The following is a 19,433-nucleotide window of genomic DNA, read 5'->3' as shown; positions in this document are numbered from 1 at the left end:
ATCAGGAGGATAGAGGAGTTGAACAAGGTGAGTTACTTGAACGCAGCACAGATCTGACGGCCGTACATCACGTCTCTGTCTTAAACCGTACCACTGATTTGTTAGTGTTAGTAGTGACCTTATATATCTTTTAAATGATCTTAACTGCATCCCTAAAGCATAACAAAATGACATTTGGCTTGTAGTGTTAAATAAATATTCTCTTTTCTCTAGAATGTCCTCTTGAGTTATCATAAAGTTTTGGTCTTTTTGTGATAATTGGAGGCTTCTTTAGGATATACATCCCGGCCTGTTAAATATAAAGGTTGCTTTTTATCAGGGCGTAAGAAAAATATGAATACTGTGTAAAACATTTGTTTTATTTACGTTATGAGGCTCAGGATCAGTGCAGTTAATGAAACCGTATTGTTGAATATAATTCAGGGTGTGAATGATCAAAAGGTTTAAGATGTAGTCCAGTGTAGACCTGAAATAATTAGCTGATTAATTAATTTGATAATCAATCCGTAAAGTGATTTTTCAAGGAAAAATATCAAAGGATACTGTGTTTCAGCAACTGAAATGTGAGAATTTAATAGAATTTCTTTGTCGTATACGACAGTAAAGGTCGTCTTTGACCAGCCAGTTGATGTACTAAGAACATAATAAATAAAAATAATGGACAATAGAGTTGCAACATGTGTATGTTTTGCACTGAAACACTATTGATATACGTCACCTCGGTAGTGTGATGATGACGTTGCCCTGGGTGCAGTCTGCTAGGTACCAGCCTGCCATGTTGTTCATTGTTCAGTCAAAGGAGCAGAAAAAGAGGCCCGTCTCTGAGAACTAGTTCCAGGTGCCCGCTGTCTCCGCCCCCGTGCCAGATAATACGGAGGCTGTTTAGTGTGATTGACGCAGAGCTCGGAGTGAGCACTCTATTCTGCCCGTCACTGTCAGTCGCTCTGCTCCTCTGGGATCTCTTGAGTTTCTCTTCCCTAAGGTCTCGAGATGCACGTTTACAAAGTGTAGAACAGTTTAGAGGAAAGTCCCGATGACTGCCAGCTGCTCAAAACTACGGGAAAGCAATGAACTGAAAGACAGTAGTCTGATGTGTACGTTGCTGATGTACACTTAAATGTCTTTAACTTTAATATTTCTTAAGAATTATAAAATAAGCACACGTTATTACACAGCATCTTTTCCCAACGGGGTCGATTTTTCTGAGCTTTCAAATGGATCTGCGTTTTGTTTTGTCTTTCCTCCCGTTGCCGGTCGTCGATGTAAATGACAATCGGTTCTCACTTGACTTGCCTGATTAAATGAAGGTAAACAATAGTAAATAAAGGCATCAACCAATCACGTCGTGTGAAACGTTATGTGTGAAACACGGCTCCGTAGTCCGAAACAAGATGGCAAACTGTATTAGTCCTTCCAGCCTTGATAAAGGCAGCGCACACCAGATTCACTCCTTCCCTTCCTCCTTTCACAATAAAAGCCCAAGACGTATCGTATGCGCATGTGGATATTTAGCATTCTTCGTGTTGTGTACTCGTTATGCCCCCAGTTCCTCTCTCATCATCTTCTCTCATGTTCTGCTTTAATTGGGCAGACGGGTTACAGTTTTAACTTGCACATATACATATTTATAATGGCAATGCTAAATGAGAATCATACTCTTAATTGTGCTTTACTTTGTGATTTTACTGAACTGTCAAAGAATCACCAAAAAGACATTGACTTACTGAATCTAATCAGCCGATGTAGTGATTTAAAGCGATTTACATTTTTATAAAGCTTAGCTTTCTGCAGCTTATTATACATTTCATGATCATAATTCTTTTTCTTTTTACACCTTTTACTCCCGTCATAGTGCCGACTATAATATACATCTGTTCACCTTCGTCAGTTCTTTATTTGTCATCCTCCATTATGTTCTGCTTCATTCTGGCCTGTAGTCTAAGTCAGGTTTGCAGTAACTTTCCTGCACAAAGAGAATATTTCTTCATTTGACTTTAGTAAAAATGTCAATCCGACACTCGACAAAAGAGCAAAATCGAAACAAAAAAATCAATTAAAAACCTTCATTTATTTAGAAATTAAGTTTGCGGTCAGAAAAAAAAGAAATCCTAACTGAGGATATTATGTTTTGCTCGTTCCTTGCACCATTTGTCAAGCATAGAAATGTGGAAATTGGATTTTTAATTATTCGCTGATTTGGAGAAGTAGAAAGTCTGCAGTGCTACAGAGATCCGACATGTTGGCTGTGTTTCTCCTTCATCCATCCTCCGCGAGTCACGAGAGACCCTAATCCAATATGCTCGACCTATAACAAGATCCAAATATGATAACACTTTACGGAACCACAGTTAATCAATATTGCCGTTCCTACTCTATTATTCAGTCTCTTATGCGCATGGAGTAAAAAAAAAACAGAATAAGCTACAAATCATCTTCTTAATGAGCCTTATTGCTTTTATTCAAAAAAAAAAAAAGAAGCAATTATTTTACCCCATTTTCATTTGATTAAATATAGTCGAGCAGCTCCTAATGAAACACGTCATGTCAACATGTGAATGTAGCGTTATTAGGAATAAATGACACCGTCCTGATAACTGCAACACTCTCTGTGATTTTGGAGAATTGCTGTTGTCTCACACTGTTTGCAGCCATAGTTAAGAACTAGCCTCATCTATGGGGTTTTTCATCTGTGTGTGTGTGTGTGTGTGTGTGTGCGTGTGTGTGTGCGTGTGTGTGTGCGTGTGCGTGTGCGCACCACTTGTTGCCGTGGTAACGTCGATTGTCTCTGGTTCGCAGACAGCCAATGGGAACGTGGAGGCCAAAGTGGTGTGTTTTTACCGGCGCAGGGACATCTCCGGCACACTCATCGCCCTGGCAGACAAACACGCAAGTGAGTGACCGACCGTAACCCAGCCAGCCCAGAAGAACACGCAGAACTGGGGGGTGGGTGGGTGGGGGTGGGATTTAAAAAAAGATAACCCGGCTCTTTTCAGGCGGCCCTCCTTCAGTTATTTTCCACACTGCAAAGTTATGGTACCTGCAGCAACTGGAAAACACAACTCTTATTTGGGATTTGGTGGGACTGTACGGCCTGTTTGCACATCGGGGGGGGGGGGGGGCACAACATTGGGTTTTTCTGTGCACAGTTACTGAGCTGAAAGAATCAGTCCAGACTGCAGCAGCCCCTCCTCTGACAGGCCTGATTGCAGACGGCGTTCGATCTGTTGGGAGTATCAATATGACGAGGTGTGTGTGTGTGTGTGTGTGTGTGTGTGTGTGTGTGTGTGTGTGTGTGTGTGTGTGTGTGTGTGTGTGCGCGCGCGCTCTGAAGCGTGGGTGTGTAGCGCGTGCTTGAATGTGGTGCCGTTCTCCAGAGCTCGGAGCAGATACTGCAGTATCTGGAGCAGCAGGCACACTTGGACCTCAAGCAGCCTTTTAATGTTACGAGCACCAGGATGTTTTTCAGAGCGAGACGTGATTGATTTAAGAAATAAACAAGAGAGGGAGGGGGGGTAATACACAGAAGTCCAGAAGGACGGAGATGCTGAGTTTAAGATGGTTAGTGGTAAAAGAGAGCGTGGTAGAAGACACGGGTGACAAAAGTGAATCTCTTAAAGGCCAGAGCCATTCTTAAATGTCCAGGTCGCCTCCCCGGTGGTCCGTGGGAAATGATGCCTTCAAGGCACTGCTCACCTCAGTGTGTGTATATAATTTACTGTGTCTACTTTCTCTAATCCTACCATCTGTAGTGGTGTAACAGACCGTAATTGATCGGTACGGATCCTCCTGTGAACCACAGATTAATTACACAATAATAATAATAATAATGACCATTTAGTGTGAAATAAAGTATCCCTGCCCATCGTTATCGGCCGATATTCAGTGAAAATATGCGACGAAGAGATCGTCATCGATGCCTGACGATGCTACACAGTGGACAACAAATGTGTTGAAATCATCAGGAGGAGCGATGGTTGGCATCGTTGGCAGCATGGGAGCTAACTGCTAACATTAGCATTATGTGTCTCACACCCCCCCCTTTGAATAATCGCTGCCACGCCGCCATTGTGCAGCCTTGCATGTTGTAACCACTCACGTGACTACGTCCGCCATCTTGCTCTCTCTCTGTCTCTCCCCTCCCCCCCCCCACACACACACACACCCCTCCATGTGCTTGTTTGTTGCTTGTAGGCTGGTTTTCATGGTCAGTGCTCGGATCCAACCCTTCACTGTTCACTCTATAAATGTGGAATAGTACTTAAACGATTGACATTTTGACTGTCAATCATTTTGTTAATATCAATAATTACTTTTATACGCGCTAATAACCAAAGCCGCTCGCCAGATTCTACATTTCACATTTATGGTGGTTTACGCTGACCTCAGAGCAGTTGAAATGAGTTTTCTGGACAGCTTTACAAGTGATTGACAAAACGAAAACAACACAGAAATTTGTATCGGCTGTAAAAAAAAAAAAAAACGATCGGTGCATCTCCAAAAGTTATATTTGCTCATCTGTTTCTGCTGATCCGCATCGTGACTCAGAAACGTTGATATGATCTGTTTGATGTGATCTGTCCTTTGGAAGAAGACCTGACTGAGGGCAGCATCTCTGGTTATACGTCGTCAATATAATCCCACCGACCTCCCACATCCTGTATCCGTTAAGTTAGTCATCCTCTCGAGCCACATTTAGACAAAAACAAAATGAGATGATCTTGTAAATGCAAAGATAACAGTTCTTGAGTCTTTCATGACGCTCTGTTGTTAGACGGTGGCTGACGTCTCCTTTTTAAAATTGTCTTTTGCAGACTTGCTAACACCAAAATCGCGCGTAAAGGCCAAGGTTGTGATTGACATTAAGCATTTCATAGTAAGTGTCGTCTGACCACGTTTTTATAATGGAAAAAGTGTTATTAGGTGGCGGAGCGAGACGGGTGTCCTCGTGGTGAAGGACGAGACGCGATGAGTCGTGCAAATGAGGATAACGGCGCTCATTTTGGGACAGTGTCTGGTCTGTATGGTGTTCACACAAAAAGAGACCGTTTAGTTGTGAAGTTTAAACCCTGCATCACTTTACTGATGCCCTATCTTTAACAGGCCACATGATTCACTTTGAATATACTGCACAATGCAATATGAACATTTTCTATGTCGTTACATGGGGACAGACTGGTTGTGGTCAGAGTAGGTCTGCTGGTGTCCAGTCTGGCCTGAAGTACCCCCCAATCTGACTTACAACTTTCATTAAACACGCCAACAAACTTCAAAGCAAACAAAAATGGATCAGGCTAATGTTGAAAAAGTTTGTTAATTTAAGCAGCGTTTGATTTTACTCACTCCAGCACTCGTCAGTAGTGCTGTCACACTACCAGTGGAGACGCTGCCACCCTGTAGTCCTGACGAGCTTAACCACCCACTAGACTTTGACTGGGTGTGGCAGGCTGAATGTTGGCTCTTAGTGTGTGTGTGTGTGAGTGAGTGAGTGAGTGCTAGAGCTATTTGAATGAGTGCACGTGTGTGTATGAGGCCTGGGGATGGGTGGGTCGATGGCAGGAGGGGGATTGTTTGTTCTGTCGGACCACACTGTGTGTGTGTGTCCCTTTTAAGAAAGTCTGTAATCAAGTTTTTTTTTTTTTTTTTTTTGTTTTCTTTTTGTTTTTTTTCTGGCTCAAAACGAGGGTTAAAAGAGAAGTCGGGCTTCACATGGCGTCATATCGCATTAAGATCTGGTATGCACTTGTCGAAAAGCTCAATATCTGTTGACGTGAGGATGTTTGATTCGTGTCACTGAGCGTCTTCAGGGAGGGTGTTGTAGTAGCCTTCCTTATGAGTGGAGAAATAAACAATATTTACCTGTTTTTAAACAGCCACGGAGGACGAGGGTGCCGCCTGCTGAAGGGAAACGAGACTAGTTTAAGGCCTAGACTGGACCGTCTGTGGTCAAATTATTACAGGTGGTAGGGTCTCAAATGTGACTCTCTGGATATCAAATGTTCATCTGCAAGTAATATTTAAGTGTACTAAATTCATCATCATTATACTGAATATCTAAAACTTTTTGAGTCTACTGGCAAAATATTATTTACACAACAGCAGATATCCTGTTTTTGAAGCATTTTGTAAGACAGCCGGTTCTTTTTATTTGGATCGTTTTACTTCCTAATTTAAATCCCCCCTATTGGATTGTGGCAGTCATGTTCCCAGATGTTTCGTAATGAACTAATATCGTTTTCTACAGTTGTCTGTTTGATCTTTTGTGTTCAATTAAGGGGGGACACTTAACTTTCTATATTTTCTTCCATTTGAGCGGCGTAAACGTTGTAGTCACAGTACAGGACGACGTTGAGGCTCACATGTTCATGAACGATAACTGGTGATAAAAAAAACTATATGAAAACGGCGAAGAACAGGAGACTAATAACGACCTCATCGGCTTGCTATGTTCCATATGATTGGTCGCAGAGTGTTTTTATTTTCTTTAGCAATCTGTTTTTGCTGGGGCAATGACTGACGGTGTAATTTAGTTAGTGAACAAACGGACTTTTTTATTCTTCCTCCTTTGGCGATGTTGGCGTCTCCTTTTCCGTTTCACTTTGCTAATTACAGTCCAGCGCCACCACATCGGCACGGTGCCGCAATTTCAGTTACAAATGACAGAAATCCAAAGAGTGCAACACTTTTTTTTTTTTTTTAGAAAATGGCGTTGAAGACTCGTCAGAGTATCGTTGAGGGTTGGAGGCGGGACGAAATGTGACAGAGGCGTTGGCCTCTTAATTCTCTATGTAAGAAAAACCCTGGTAATTATTTTCTGTGTGTGTGTTCATACATGTGCTGCTTTATCACTTTTTATGCAGGAAGAAAACGGTGTATGTGTGTGTGTGTGTGTGTGTCTTTTGAGTGTTCAGTAAACATGAAAATGTAACTTACAATCAATGTGGCTGAACCCATACCTCTGGTTTCGTTGCACCTTTTGGTTAATCCCATGCAGGTAAAAGAAATCCAGCATCGAATTATAATATTATTGATGAGACGCGGCGGGAGTGCAGTAACGTTTGTGTGAGCAGCTCCTATCGAGCCCTCTTGGTTTTTTTGGGCTGAGCTCTGCCAGCTGCAGTTCGGTAAGGGGCTTTCAGACATTTGCAACATGTAAAAAATGCATGGCAGGAATGGTTGTGCACCGCATGGGTGTGGGCTGTATCCTGTCTGCGTCTCTGTAGCTACAGCCTGTGCGTGTGTGTGTTTGTGTGTGTGTGTGTGTGCATACATGCTTGTGTGTGTTCATGTCTTTCTTAAATGCATGATGGACTTGAGGTCTTAGCTCTGGGCCCTGTCACAGGAATCGCTGAAGGGGTACATTTAATTCAGTTTCCTTATGGATCAGTGTAGGTGTGTGTGTGTGTGTGTGTGTGTGTGTGTGTGTGTGTCTTTATGTGTGTCTGCTGTGAGTCATTGATCAAATCGATTCTGAGCACTGGGGCACACGGGGCCTCCGACTCCGGCCTTAGCCCCTCCCCCTGTGAGCGAAGCAGCCTCCTGACTGGTCGGCCCTCTGTGGCGGACTTGGCTTTTTACCTCCCCGGCCCCTCCCTTCAGACAGTTTGAATTTGCCGTGACTCAAAGCTTTTTTTTTTTTCTTTCTATTTTTGAAATGTGGCTCCTAGCTCCCATAAACAATAGACGACAACGTTGCCAGCGAGCTGACGCACAAAAGTAGAAGCAGTGGAGTCCAGCTGGCCGTGGGATGAGTGTAGTATATCCCAGCTACAGGTTTATTCCTGCTCGCAATCCAAAGTGGGTCACACACCGATGTCACAAGTCACATCCCTTCTTATCGGGATGCTTTTATTACCGTTTCATGAGTGAAATCATTCGTAGTCTCCCTGTCTCTACTCCGGCAGCAGCCTCACAAGCGCTCTATATTTATCATGAGGCGATGAAATGTCATTATGGAAGTACGTCCTACAAAGAGAGGATGAGTTTCTCATTTGTATCCCCGGCCGCGGAGCTTTATGAACCGTCCTGATCAGCCGTAACGATTACAAAGTGAAGGCAACATCCTCATCCACAAATGAGGAAGCGAGTGTGCGTTGGAGGTGTTGCCTACCAGACGACTCGGGACACGTGACCTACTCGAACGGGCTGATAGCCCTTCAGCGGTCGCTCTTTCCGTCCGTTCCTGCGAAGATTATCGAGAACTGTTTTTCTCCATCGATTCTGTTAGTCCAAGGTTACACCCGGAATAAAAGAAAACCCTCAGAGGATCCACGTCGTAGCACTCCGAGATACAGTGCCGTACATGCTGAGACGGACTTGTGAGACATTAGCTCAATCAACAACACGAGCAACCCAAAAGTTCGTTTACTAGTCAAGTGGAGTCCTACTCAGCCTGTGAAAACAGTTTAATGTTTTCTGCTCCTTCAAGTGTGAAACAATAACCGTGATGAAGCCTCATGACAGCAGGAGGTCTGCGTTACTGATGCGATGTATGCAGACTAGAAGACGTACTCGTTTAGGTCGGGATGGTTTCTTAAGATTCTCTCTTAGTTCCTCAGCTTTATGGAAGTGCAATACCGAATCGCCCCTTTAACACAAACACACATCCGTTTACGTCTGTCCTCTTTATGGGGCCCTGTAACAAAAACAACAAAACCCAGATATTTAGCGAGGACATCTCTCCAGAAGTAGTGTCCCTGTTTCCACAGAACAGGTAGAAATTGGTTCTAATAAAAACTTCTGACTGTGGGGTCTGTGGATTGCCCCGAATAACTGACTCTGGAAAGAAACGAGTGCTTTTAGAATCACTCATGAAAATCCTTTCAGCTCTATTATTTCGGGGTGACAGCAGAAATGTGTGACGCCGGTATCTCCGAAGCTGGGGCTATAAAACTGAACCCCTCTGCATGAGTGTGATCATTTGTTTGTTTTTGGGAGAGGTGTCATTTGGCTGAACCAATGGTTTTATCCATTGGGGGGGTAATCTGAGCTTCTCTTTGCTCTGTTGACATGGCCGAACCGGCTGCGCATGCTTTCATACGCCGGTTATAGGCGATGGCGTCATTACAGGAGCTTAGCACGCACCCTCAGGTAAACACTGTCAGCTCTTGTGCACTGGCTCAGCCGTCACCACGTTGAGAGGCAATAGAAGTGCAATCTTCAAGAAACAAATGCTGACCTTTTCTCAATGGAAGCTTTACATTTGGTTGCTGTGTCTTTTTGCTGGTCTAAATGCAAGAGGGGACGCTAGGTTGGTGTTTTTTTTAACATTCAATTCAGGTTGTTTTTAGTCGTGTTTTTTAACGCTTGAAATACAAACGATTACCCAAGTAACCGTATAATGAAAACACAGCTGGGGGGCATTAAAATGGTGGAGAATCCCGAGCAGTGTGGAACACGTTATTTGTAATGAGGTAGAACCGCAGGATCGGATGAGAAAGCCGTGGCCAGATGTGGTTGTTCGTACTGAAGGTGTCGACATAATCGGTGAGATTTTATGTAAAATATCTGAATGTATACGCGAACGTTGTCCTCCCTGAGGACTCAATGTTCCGGCTCATCAAGTGTGCGTCCTTTATACCAGCTTGTTGTACATCTCAGTTTGTGGCCGATTATCTCCCCCCCCCCCCCCCCGCCCTCCCTGCGGACGTCATTGTTCCTCCTCATCCAATGGTATATGTTTGACCGGTCACCCTTTTTTTGCCACCCAGGGGAGCTGGAGGAGGAGATGGAGAATCCAGAGATGGCCGACCTCCCTGAGAAACAGAAACACCAGCTCAGACACAGAGAGCTCTTCTTGTCCCGCCAACTGGAGTCTTTACCCGCCACACACATCAGGTACGCTGCTGTAACAACACCCCGGTGTTACGCCGCCAGAGTATCCGTTTCAATTTGGGTTCAGTTTGTCTTCTCTCCCCCACAGGGCACAGTTTTGATAGTACATACCAATCCCAGGCTGTGAATGAAGCTACTCCTTTGGGGCTACTATTGAGTCCAAAAATCCCAGTTTTTCCAAATCAAAACATCCCATGGAAATGATTGTCAAGAGTTCTTTTCACTTAAATAAAAACCGCTCATTTTGACTGTAAACTTACATTTTATATGGTGATCTAGCAGCCAATGCTACTTTCATCTCTAATCAGAGACGCCGATCACGATCCTTCAAAAGTCTGACCTGCCCATTTATATATATTTTTGTCTTTCTTTCCGTGATTCATCCTTCATCAAAGTATCCTCTCAGACGGTTCGACCAAGATAGCGCTTATGCAACGTGTTTTCCCTGTAGACTTTAAGTCTAGACTTCTGAGAACTACACTTGAAAGCACACGCAAACATTTTTTGGAACTTTACTTTCATAGAAAATTTGAAATCCAATTCGACTGAATGTTAAAAATAAAACGTAGACTATTAAATATCTTTTTTTTTTTATGAACCTTGAGACTGAATGAAACAGTTTGTCTACTTAATAACTACTTCAGAGTCATTTCAGTTTTAATACAAGTTTTGTTTTTACCATCTGTTCTATTTTCATGGTCGTAATAAATAAAACTAATTCCTCCTCTTTGGATTCGGTGCGCGCGGCTGTAAAAACGTCAGTTGATGACGTGATTATTCATCGATTTCTTATCACTCGCATTATCTGCCACTCATGAGGCTGAAAGATGTTCAGGAGCCAGTCAGCTTTCAGTCTCACAAACCCCAGACATGAAATAATAAATGAATAATAATATTATAAGCGTGCGCGTTGAGCACCAAATGTCAGCGGTGAGCTGTTTCTACATATAGAACCGCCGTTGCTCGTCAGTAGGCTCCAGGCAAACCCACCTAATGATTCCAACCTCATTACTTGACATTTCTGAACAGTGGCAGGAAGAGCAAACTGACATCTGCTGGAATAAAAAACAAAAATTCAAAGCTGATTTTCTAACTTTAACACCCGTGTTGCTGCAGCGGCGCAGGTTGCACGAGGTGTTTTGAGTTCATCACCCTCGAATCGCGCTTGCCTCGGGCTAGAAGAGGTGCGACTACTCGGCTGGTAAATAATTTGGATTCAGACATCATCGTTGCAGTTTCTGAGATTCATCCTACATCAAAGTATCCTCTTAGACAGTTAGACCAAGGTAGCGCTTATGCAACGTGTTATCCCCAGAGACTTTCAGTCTGTTATTCTGTGTTTCACATGTTATTCACTCTGTCTTCCCTCCTCCGTGTCTAAACCCTCTCCTTCCTCACCTCTTTCCCTTACATCGTTTCTGGACTCCAGGGGGAAGTGCTGTGTGACTTTGCTGAACGAGACGGAAGCCCTGAAGTCTTACCTGGAGAGAGAGGTGCGTACCACCGGCGCTTCATGCTAAAATAACAGGACGCGGCCTTCTAAACTGTGGTTAGGTGTGTTAGAGAGAGAGACTTATGAGTTAAGAGATTCTTGTTTCCAGATGAATTATTCAACGTGTTGACCCAGAATGTTCTTTTCACATACAGTAATGAGGAGACGAGAGACTAGCAGAGGGGAAGACACGCACACGCACACTCACACGCGCGCGCAAACATGCGCGCGCAGACACGGATACACTCCTCTCTTTCGCCTCTCCGTTTGCCCGTCTCGCTTCCTCTTCCTTTCATACCATCCTCACGCTTTTCTGCCATCTGTATTTCCCAGGATGCCTTTTTCTACTCGCTGGTATACGACCCTCAGCAAAAGACTCTGCTGGCAGATAAGGGGGAGATCCGCGTCGGGAACAAATACCAGGCCGACATCACCGACCTCCTGAAAGAAGGTACATCATACTTAAACTTAAATCTGGGGCATTTTTTTTTCGAGAGAAGCTTATTCACAGCGTAGCACATTAACGGTTTCCTGCAGGGCTCTTTATTATATTTCTTCTTTTTTTTTTTTTTTTTTTTAGCAATTCTCAGGAACATTTTATGAACTTTAAGTGGCCTTTTCTCCGCCAAGTTATTGAAAAGAAAAACGATTAACCTGGGTTTCAATGGCAATCACAGTGTGGCAGCATGATTATACATAATCAAAGCTTTAAGAATAACAAACTATTGTTGTTTTGCTGTGATGATTTTCCTGTAACCTGGAGGGTATGGAAAGGATGGAGAGCTTACTGTTGCTTTTGCTTAACGACTGCTAAGAGCGCCCATTTCCTCCTAATACAGGATAACGTGTACACTTGCATCAGGCAGTAACTTACTACAATGCGAGACACACGTGTGTATGTATGAACGCACAGGAACACCTGGAACTTAACACTCAACAGTTTTTAGGTTCCTGGCCAAACAAAGTTTAGCTAACTAGTGTCATAAATGTTGTTTAATTTAAGCTGATGCATAATGCAAATGTGGGCCTCATTTTAATCTCCACTGATGTCTGTTTATTATACCTTACACACACGTTTTTAATGTCCAACATAACTTTGATTCTAGCAGTCTGAAGGGTATGTTCCAGACCTTGTGTGCAGATATTCAGCACTTTTAAATGACTATTTTCCTGCCATATTTAGGGTTTCAGTGTTTTGCCAGAATTTTATTCTTAGCAGGTGGGAAAACCTCTGAAATTGCAATTGGGCACCATGGGGACACCGAGCGCTCTAATTAAAGCCATGTTAATGACATTCTGTTCCATGTGTTGAAGCTCAGGCAGGTCGGCTGGTTTGTTTGCAGGCTGGCAGCTCGACAGACTCCACCTATTCAACCGTGGAGTCGTTCAAGCTTTGCACGAGCTAGTAATGAGTAATAAGGAACCATAGAGGCCTATAGGAGAAATAACTGTCTGTGTGTCTGTGTGTAGACGAGGGCGATGGCAGAGACTTGGAGAAACTCGAGGAGAAGGTCTTTGACCCCAACAGCTCACTGACCGAGAAACAGATTGACCAGTTCTTAGTAGTTGCTCGGTAAGTCGACACAAAGTGCTTCAGCATACAAATGATCAAAAAAAGAAAACAAATGTACAAACAATAAGCTTTCTTGTAGCGAGTATATATGCCAAGTATGAAGCCTCAACCAAGAGATGGTTAGCTTAGCGTAGCATAACGACTGGATATAAGGGAACCGTGGTATCCTGGCTCTAAGGTAACAACAATCTGCCCCAAAGCGCATTAATTATCATGCATCTTGTGAATTTTAGCTGCTTAATTCAAGGGCAGTGACTTGCTCTCTGGCTAAGAAACAGTCCTGCACAAAACCTCATTTCAAACCTGATCATGTACAGCTGAAAACAACGTGTGCGATAGGTGAGCTTTAGAGGTGCTGGTAGGCAGATTTGTTTCCTTCGGACAGCTCCAGACTTTATGCTAAGCTAGGCTAACCGTCTCATGGCTCCTGCTTCATATCTAAGAGCGATGTCGCCGCATTCAAGCAAATAAGCACGTTCCCCCAACTCCAACCTTTTTCCTCTGAGCGCTAAGTTGACGAAACGAAAGTGGCCAAGAAGTTGTAGTTTGTGTGTTACCTTTATGGTCCTTGTCCCATCCCACCATCGGTGAAGGCCTTTATGGTCCTTGTCCCTTCCCACCATCAGTGGAGGCCTTTATGGTCCTTGTCCCTTCCCACCATCGGTGGAGGCCTTTATGGTCCTTGTCCCTTCCCACCATCGGTGGAGGCCTTTATGGTCCTTGTCCCATCCCACCATCGGTGGAGGCCTTTATGGTCCTTGTCCCTTCCCACCATCGGTGAAGGCCTTTATGGTCCTTGTCCCTTCCCACCGTCGGTGAAGGCCTTTATGGTCCTTGTCCCTTCCCACCGTCGGTGAAGGCCTTTATGGTCCTTGTCCCATCCCACCGTCGGTGGAGGCCTTTATGGTCCTTGTCCCTTCCCACCGTCGGTGGAGGCCTTTATGGTCCTTGTCCCATCCCACCGTCGGTGGAGGCCTTTATGGTCCTTGTCCCATCCCACCGTCGGTGAAGGCCTTTATGGTCCTTGTCCCTTCCCACCGTCGGTGAAGGCCTTTATGGTCCTTGTCCCTTCCCACCATCGGTGAAGGCCTTCATGGTCCTTGTCCCTTCCCACCATCGGTGAAGGCCTTTATGGTCCTTGTCCCTTCCCACCATCGGTGAAGGCCTTTATGGTCCTTGTCCCTTCCCACCATCGGTGGAGGCCTTTATGGTCCTTGTCCCTTCCCACCATCGGTGGAGGCCTTTATGGTCCTTGTCCCTTCCCACCATCGGTGGAGGCCTTTTGTCTGCTTCGTTAGGATTTGCGCCACTCAAAACAAAGCCTCTGCTGCTGCGTTGGCCTTCTTCGTCTGTTTAGTAAAGCGTTGTTTTGATCTCCTTTACTTCCTCTGTTCACAGACCGCTATCAACCCGAAAGTCCCGACAATAGTTGCTGTGGACTTTGGTGAAGTGGCGCTACATCTTTTACCGACAGACGCTCTGCAAACACACTTAAGTGTGACAATAAGATATTTTCTGCCTTTTTATTGGTCTTGTGTGTTTTTTTTCTGAGGTCATTGTCAAATCCGATGTGCGCTTTCTCGCCTGCTAACATCGCCGTCACTGACGTAGCCAAACTTAACAGCGGCGTAACTCGTTTAGCTGACAAATGATCATTTTGTGTCAGAACGGGGATGTCTGTGAATTTGATTGGATAGAAATCAAACCAGATTTATCGACATACGCGTTCTTTTAACCGCTCGGAAACGGGTTAGCGAGCTGCTGGTAGACGTGTTGGTCGGACTATTCCTTTAAAGTATCACAAACTCTTCTGAACATTTGGTCGTCTTCGTTTCTCTTTGTTGGAGCGAGCGGTTTTATCTCCGTGCAAATTGGCTGGAGTTGTATAATTTGATAATTTGCTGCGACACTACAACACTGAATATTTTATCAGGAAGCACTGGATTTATTTTTTTGTGCATAAGTGGTTCAGAAAAAGACCTTCGGAGGGAACTATCTCAATCACTGAATGTAGACGGTGAAAGTCAAACTGAAAGCTTATTTTCCGATAGAAATAATATCTATATGTCTCTCTCTTTGCGTCATGTCTGTGTCCTGCAGGTCAGTAGGTACATTCGCCAGAGCCTTGGACTGCAGTAGTTCTGTCCGGCAGCCCAGTCTGCACATGAGTGCTGCTGCAGCCTCCAGAGACATCACCTTGGTGAGATACTCGCACATCCACACGCATGAAAAGTGGCCTCGGGGTTAAATCAGCATCTCACCGCCGTAGGTGAAGAGTGTAGCAGTTGTGCTTGTCGCGCACATGTGTGTTAACGTGCGTTTGTGGTTCTGTTTGTGATTGTTGAGTCTGTGGTTATCCTTAACAAGCACGGGGCCCCCAGAAGCCTAGTGGGTCTATTCTGCCCTAGATCTTATCCTCATATATAAAACATAGATGAGAGGCCTTCTAGCTAGCCACACACACACACCCGTACGCCTTGAACAAGGGGCTGCATATAAGCTCCACGGACTGAACAAATGATACAAGTTATTCTCCTCCCAACAAGTCAGCAGAATATAAATTGCACAATCGTTTCAAATGACGTGTTTTCTATCGCACGTTTAGTTTCACGCCATGGACACCCTCCATGCCACGGGCTACGACATGACCCGAGCCATCGCAGCGCTGGTACCCCAGGGTGGGCCCGTCCTCTGCAGGGATGAAATGGAGGAGTGGAGCGCCTCGGAGGCCAACCTGTTTGAGGAGGCGCTCGAGAAATACGGGAAAGACTTCACCGACATCCAACAGGACTTTGTGAGTAGCAGAAGCAGTAAATAAAAGGAACTGGAAGTGTAGCGCCTATGGTCTAATTTAAAGGTGTGTGGAATAGGTGTTCAATGCACCCGTAACCACAGAATTAGAGTTAACCTTATGTCGCAGTCATTTGGGCTTATTTAAGTTATTTAGCTGACTTTAGATGGAGAAACTTTCAAGCACAATAGTGGTCTTGCCAGCTCACATTGCAGCCAGCCTCTTTACTAAAGAGTGAACATGTTGAAGCGGAGCACAATGAGCATTGATACAGAGAAACGTGAGAGAGAGGATGTTACTGCTGCACACTGTGCTGAGCGCTCGCCGTGTGCATCACTCCACCACCTGGTGGCGGTCTGCCGTCAGTGCCGCTCACTCAGGTTTCCACCCAGGCCTCCTCTCAAACAACAGGACTACGCCACCATTATGGGTGGGGCCTCGACTTGACGGCTCAGTTTTCACTCTCAAACTTCTTCAGAGGCAACTCGACGGCGCTACTTCAACCTCGGCAGCTTTTGTGGCCTGTTTAGTTGTTTTAGGTCATTTAGATAAAGAATCTCCTCATATAAAACGTTGGTATATTCAGGCGGGAGTGCTAAATCCACTGTTTAAAAGCATCTCGACAGTCAGAAGATAGCCCATATTTCTTTATTGGTCTGCTCTCACCATTTTACGAGCGTCTCCACTGAAATAACGAGTATTTTGTGGCCTCTCTCCTCCAGCTGCCGTGGAAGTCCCTGACGAGTATTATTGAGTATTACTACATGTGGAAGACCACAGACAGATATGTACAGCAGGTAAAACACATTCATTCACATCAATGTTTCAAGAGAACTCTTCATTGGCATCTAGTCATTTAAACCAGGCTGTATTCCTCTCTATGGCTCTAACTGTTACGACCTTTTAGTTTGCATCCGATCTACATCCCTAGTAAAAGGAAAAGGAATATTGTTTATATCCTCTTTTACATTTGATTTTAGTGTCCTCCCTCTTTTCTGGTGAACAATTCCCTTTTCTTTTCTTTTTATACTCCTTTTTTCTCACAGTTCGGCTGTATTCTGTCGTCAGGGAAGCTCCAAATTAAAACGTACAACAAAAATGTTCTTATTAGAAATGAGTCGGTTTTATTCAAAAATATTCCACACTCTGTCTTAGAATCAATGCAATCCGTGGGGGGTGTTTTTGGAGCACGCCTCTCTGATCCCACTGTTCTTCCTCTCTTCATCCTCCTCACCCTCTGTCTCTGCTCCAGAAACGATTAAAAGCAGCCGAGGCAGAAAGCAAGTTGAAGCAGGTCTACATCCCGAACTAGTGAGTACCTCCAAGTTTCTGTGTGACTCAAATAATTACATTCATCACGAGTGCATGTGTGCGACTCTTGTCATCTGAACACATGGAGAGATCGGTTGTTTTGACCCTCTACAGCAACATCTGTTGTGTTTTAACAGTTGGACATCTGCCACTGTTCTTTCAGTTGGTCAGTATTCACGCCAGCTCTCCGTACAGCATCAGTAGAACTGCTGCTGGTGAATGTTGTATATTCTCTTTGACCGGTGTTGTCTCTGATGGTCTGACCCCTCTCCCTGTTTCTGTGGCGCCTCTCCAGTAACAAGCCGAACCCCAACCAGCTGAGTAACAATGTAAAACCAGCTCTGGTGAATGGAGCGGCAGTTGCAGGGGTCCCGGGGATCGCAGGGGTCCTAGGGGTCCTAGGGATCCCAGGACCTCCAGGCGTCCCAGGCGTCCCAGGCGTTCCAGGAGTCCCAGGCATTCCAGGAGCCCCAGGCGTCCCGGGTGTCCCAGGTGTCCCAGGTGCCCCGGGCTCGGCGCAGGTCCCTGCCCTCGGAAGAGCCTGCGAAAGCTGCTACAGTAAGTCGCTCAGCACTGCTGTCGCAATGTAACCGCAACAGCCCGCTGTTTCTTTTGCTTATTGGAATTCTAAATAAAATGATTTGTTTGATTCCAGTACGTGTTGCTAAATTGGGCACGATGAACTGACGGTGACTGCTTGACGGTGTGTGTGTGTGGTTGTGTGTTTTGTGTGCGTAGCCAGCAGCTCCTACCAGTGGTACTCATGGGGACCTCCAAACATGCAATGTCGCCTGTGCGCTTCATGCTGGACCTACTGGAAGAAGTACGGAGGGCTGAAGATGCCCACAAGATTGGATGGAGAGCGGCCTGGACCCAACCGCAGCAGCATGGTACAAACTAACACACACACACACACACACACACACACATTTTTTATCCGACACCCCAAAACTCAAAGACGTTCAGTTTACTATCATACATGACAAAGAAAGGCGTCAAATCCTCACATTAAAGAAGCTGGAATCACCAACGTCATTACCAGATTAAGTCGTTTTTTGGGTCCAGAAATACAGTATCAACGTTGGATCATTAACCCTCGACTGCAACACTTTCAACATTATTTTAATGCTTTACCTTAAATTAGTTTCCAGCATTAACGGTTAATACGAGATCACAGATCACAGTCCTCACAAGTAACCCCGATGACATGTTATGGTGTAAATACTGTCGGTGTGCGTACCCATTTGTGTGTACTGTTTCAATAAGCCAGAGGAAGTACCACATACACTCTGAACGGGTATACGTATCGCTGTAAATGATGAGCTACTACATGACGTTGCACTAGCTGGTCTGTTGCCAGTGCGCTGAATGGATGCTGCTTTTTTTTTTTTTCTTTTTTTTTTTTGGGGGGAAGCATTCCAGTCAGCTCCAACCAGCGCCAACGAATCCAGAGCCCACAGACGCACGTTGCTCTACGTTACAGCTTACCGTGGATCTGTTTGTACCCACAGAGCCCCCACGGCCTGCCCCTGCGGCACAGCGGCAGCCCCAAATTCGCAGTGAAGACGAAACAGGCTTTCTTCCTGCAGAGCACTGGCCTGACGCAGATGGCACGTCGCCTGTGCCACGAGATCATCAGGCCGCGGTATCTAGCCAGGCACCCCTACCTCCCCGTCAACATGGCCGCCATTAAGGCAGAGTGTAAGGGCCCTTTGTCTTCGTCCTCTCAGGTGGACTGCGTAATCCATTTCGGGTTTTTATTCACCATATTTGTCTTTGCGATGGATTTCTGCAGGTGCCCTGCGGTTGCCAGATGTGGCAAAAAAGCAGTCGCCACTGAAAGCTGTGGAACGTAAACCTCTGGAGTCTGTGGTTCGGTATTTAGGTAAGAAGAAGCCGGTCACAACATTTCATACGCACAGTAATGGTCCACAGAGGATGGAGCCGACTGACTTTGGTGATCCTCTGACTTTTCCTTTTGCGGTTAGATGGCTCAACAGCTATTGGATTGACAGCTTTGTGTATTTGGTACATGCATTGTTCTCCTCAGGCTGAATTGTAATAACTTTGGTGGTTCCTTAACGGGTTCCTCTAGCGCCATCATCGGGTCAAAATGCTGATTAGACCAATTCTTTGGTTTATGACCAAATACCTGCAAAACTAACGACATTCCCATCAGCCTCAGTTGTACTTTGTGTACAACATCTGCATAATGCTATTGTTATTTTGACCATGTTAGCATTTAGCTCAGCCTCAGCTGCTAGCATGGCAGTAGACTCTTAGTGTTGTTAAACGGTGGTTGCTTGGTATTGTTAAAGGGACAGTTCACCCAAAATTCAACAATACATATTTTGGCTTGTGGCCCTTTTGAGCTCCGCGAGCCGACTGCCATGTAGTCCAGTTATATTCGAGAGAAGGTAAACATCTCTAGGGTG

At 45.0% G+C, this 19,433-nt stretch overlaps 1 protein-coding gene across 3 annotated transcripts in view; it reads left to right on the top strand.

Moving 5' to 3' along the window:
* The window catches only part of mta1 (metastasis associated 1), a 32,637-nt gene that overhangs the window by 9,919 nt on the left and 3,285 nt on the right, over positions 1-19,433 (top strand). For all 3 annotated transcript variants that reach the window (XM_031847589.1, XM_031847588.1, XM_031847587.1), the window contains exons 2-15: positions 1-27; positions 2,797-2,890; positions 9,708-9,834; positions 11,261-11,324; positions 11,657-11,774; positions 12,794-12,896; positions 14,997-15,096; positions 15,502-15,690; positions 16,410-16,484; positions 16,940-16,998; positions 17,294-17,556; positions 17,737-17,888; positions 18,510-18,699; positions 18,794-18,883. The exon at positions 1-27 is cut by the window's left edge and continues 41 nt beyond it. In XM_031847589.1, coding sequence (XP_031703449.1) covers positions 1-27; positions 2,797-2,890; positions 9,708-9,834; positions 11,261-11,324; positions 11,657-11,774; positions 12,794-12,896; positions 14,997-15,096; positions 15,502-15,690; positions 16,410-16,484; positions 16,940-16,998; positions 17,294-17,556; positions 17,737-17,888; positions 18,510-18,699; positions 18,794-18,883 — 1,651 coding nt within the window. The remainder of the gene's footprint in view (positions 28-2,796; positions 2,891-9,707; positions 9,835-11,260; positions 11,325-11,656; positions 11,775-12,793; positions 12,897-14,996; positions 15,097-15,501; positions 15,691-16,409; positions 16,485-16,939; positions 16,999-17,293; positions 17,557-17,736; positions 17,889-18,509; positions 18,700-18,793; positions 18,884-19,433) is intronic.

Source organism: Anarrhichthys ocellatus, unplaced genomic scaffold (assembly GCF_004355925.1).
Source record: "Anarrhichthys ocellatus isolate YVR2014 unplaced genomic scaffold, GSC_Weel_1.0 scaffold7, whole genome shotgun sequence".
NCBI lineage: Eukaryota > Metazoa > Chordata > Actinopteri > Perciformes > Anarhichadidae > Anarrhichthys > Anarrhichthys ocellatus.
Note: the sequence above shows the minus strand (reverse complement) of the source record. Positions and strands in the feature narration are given on the sequence as shown.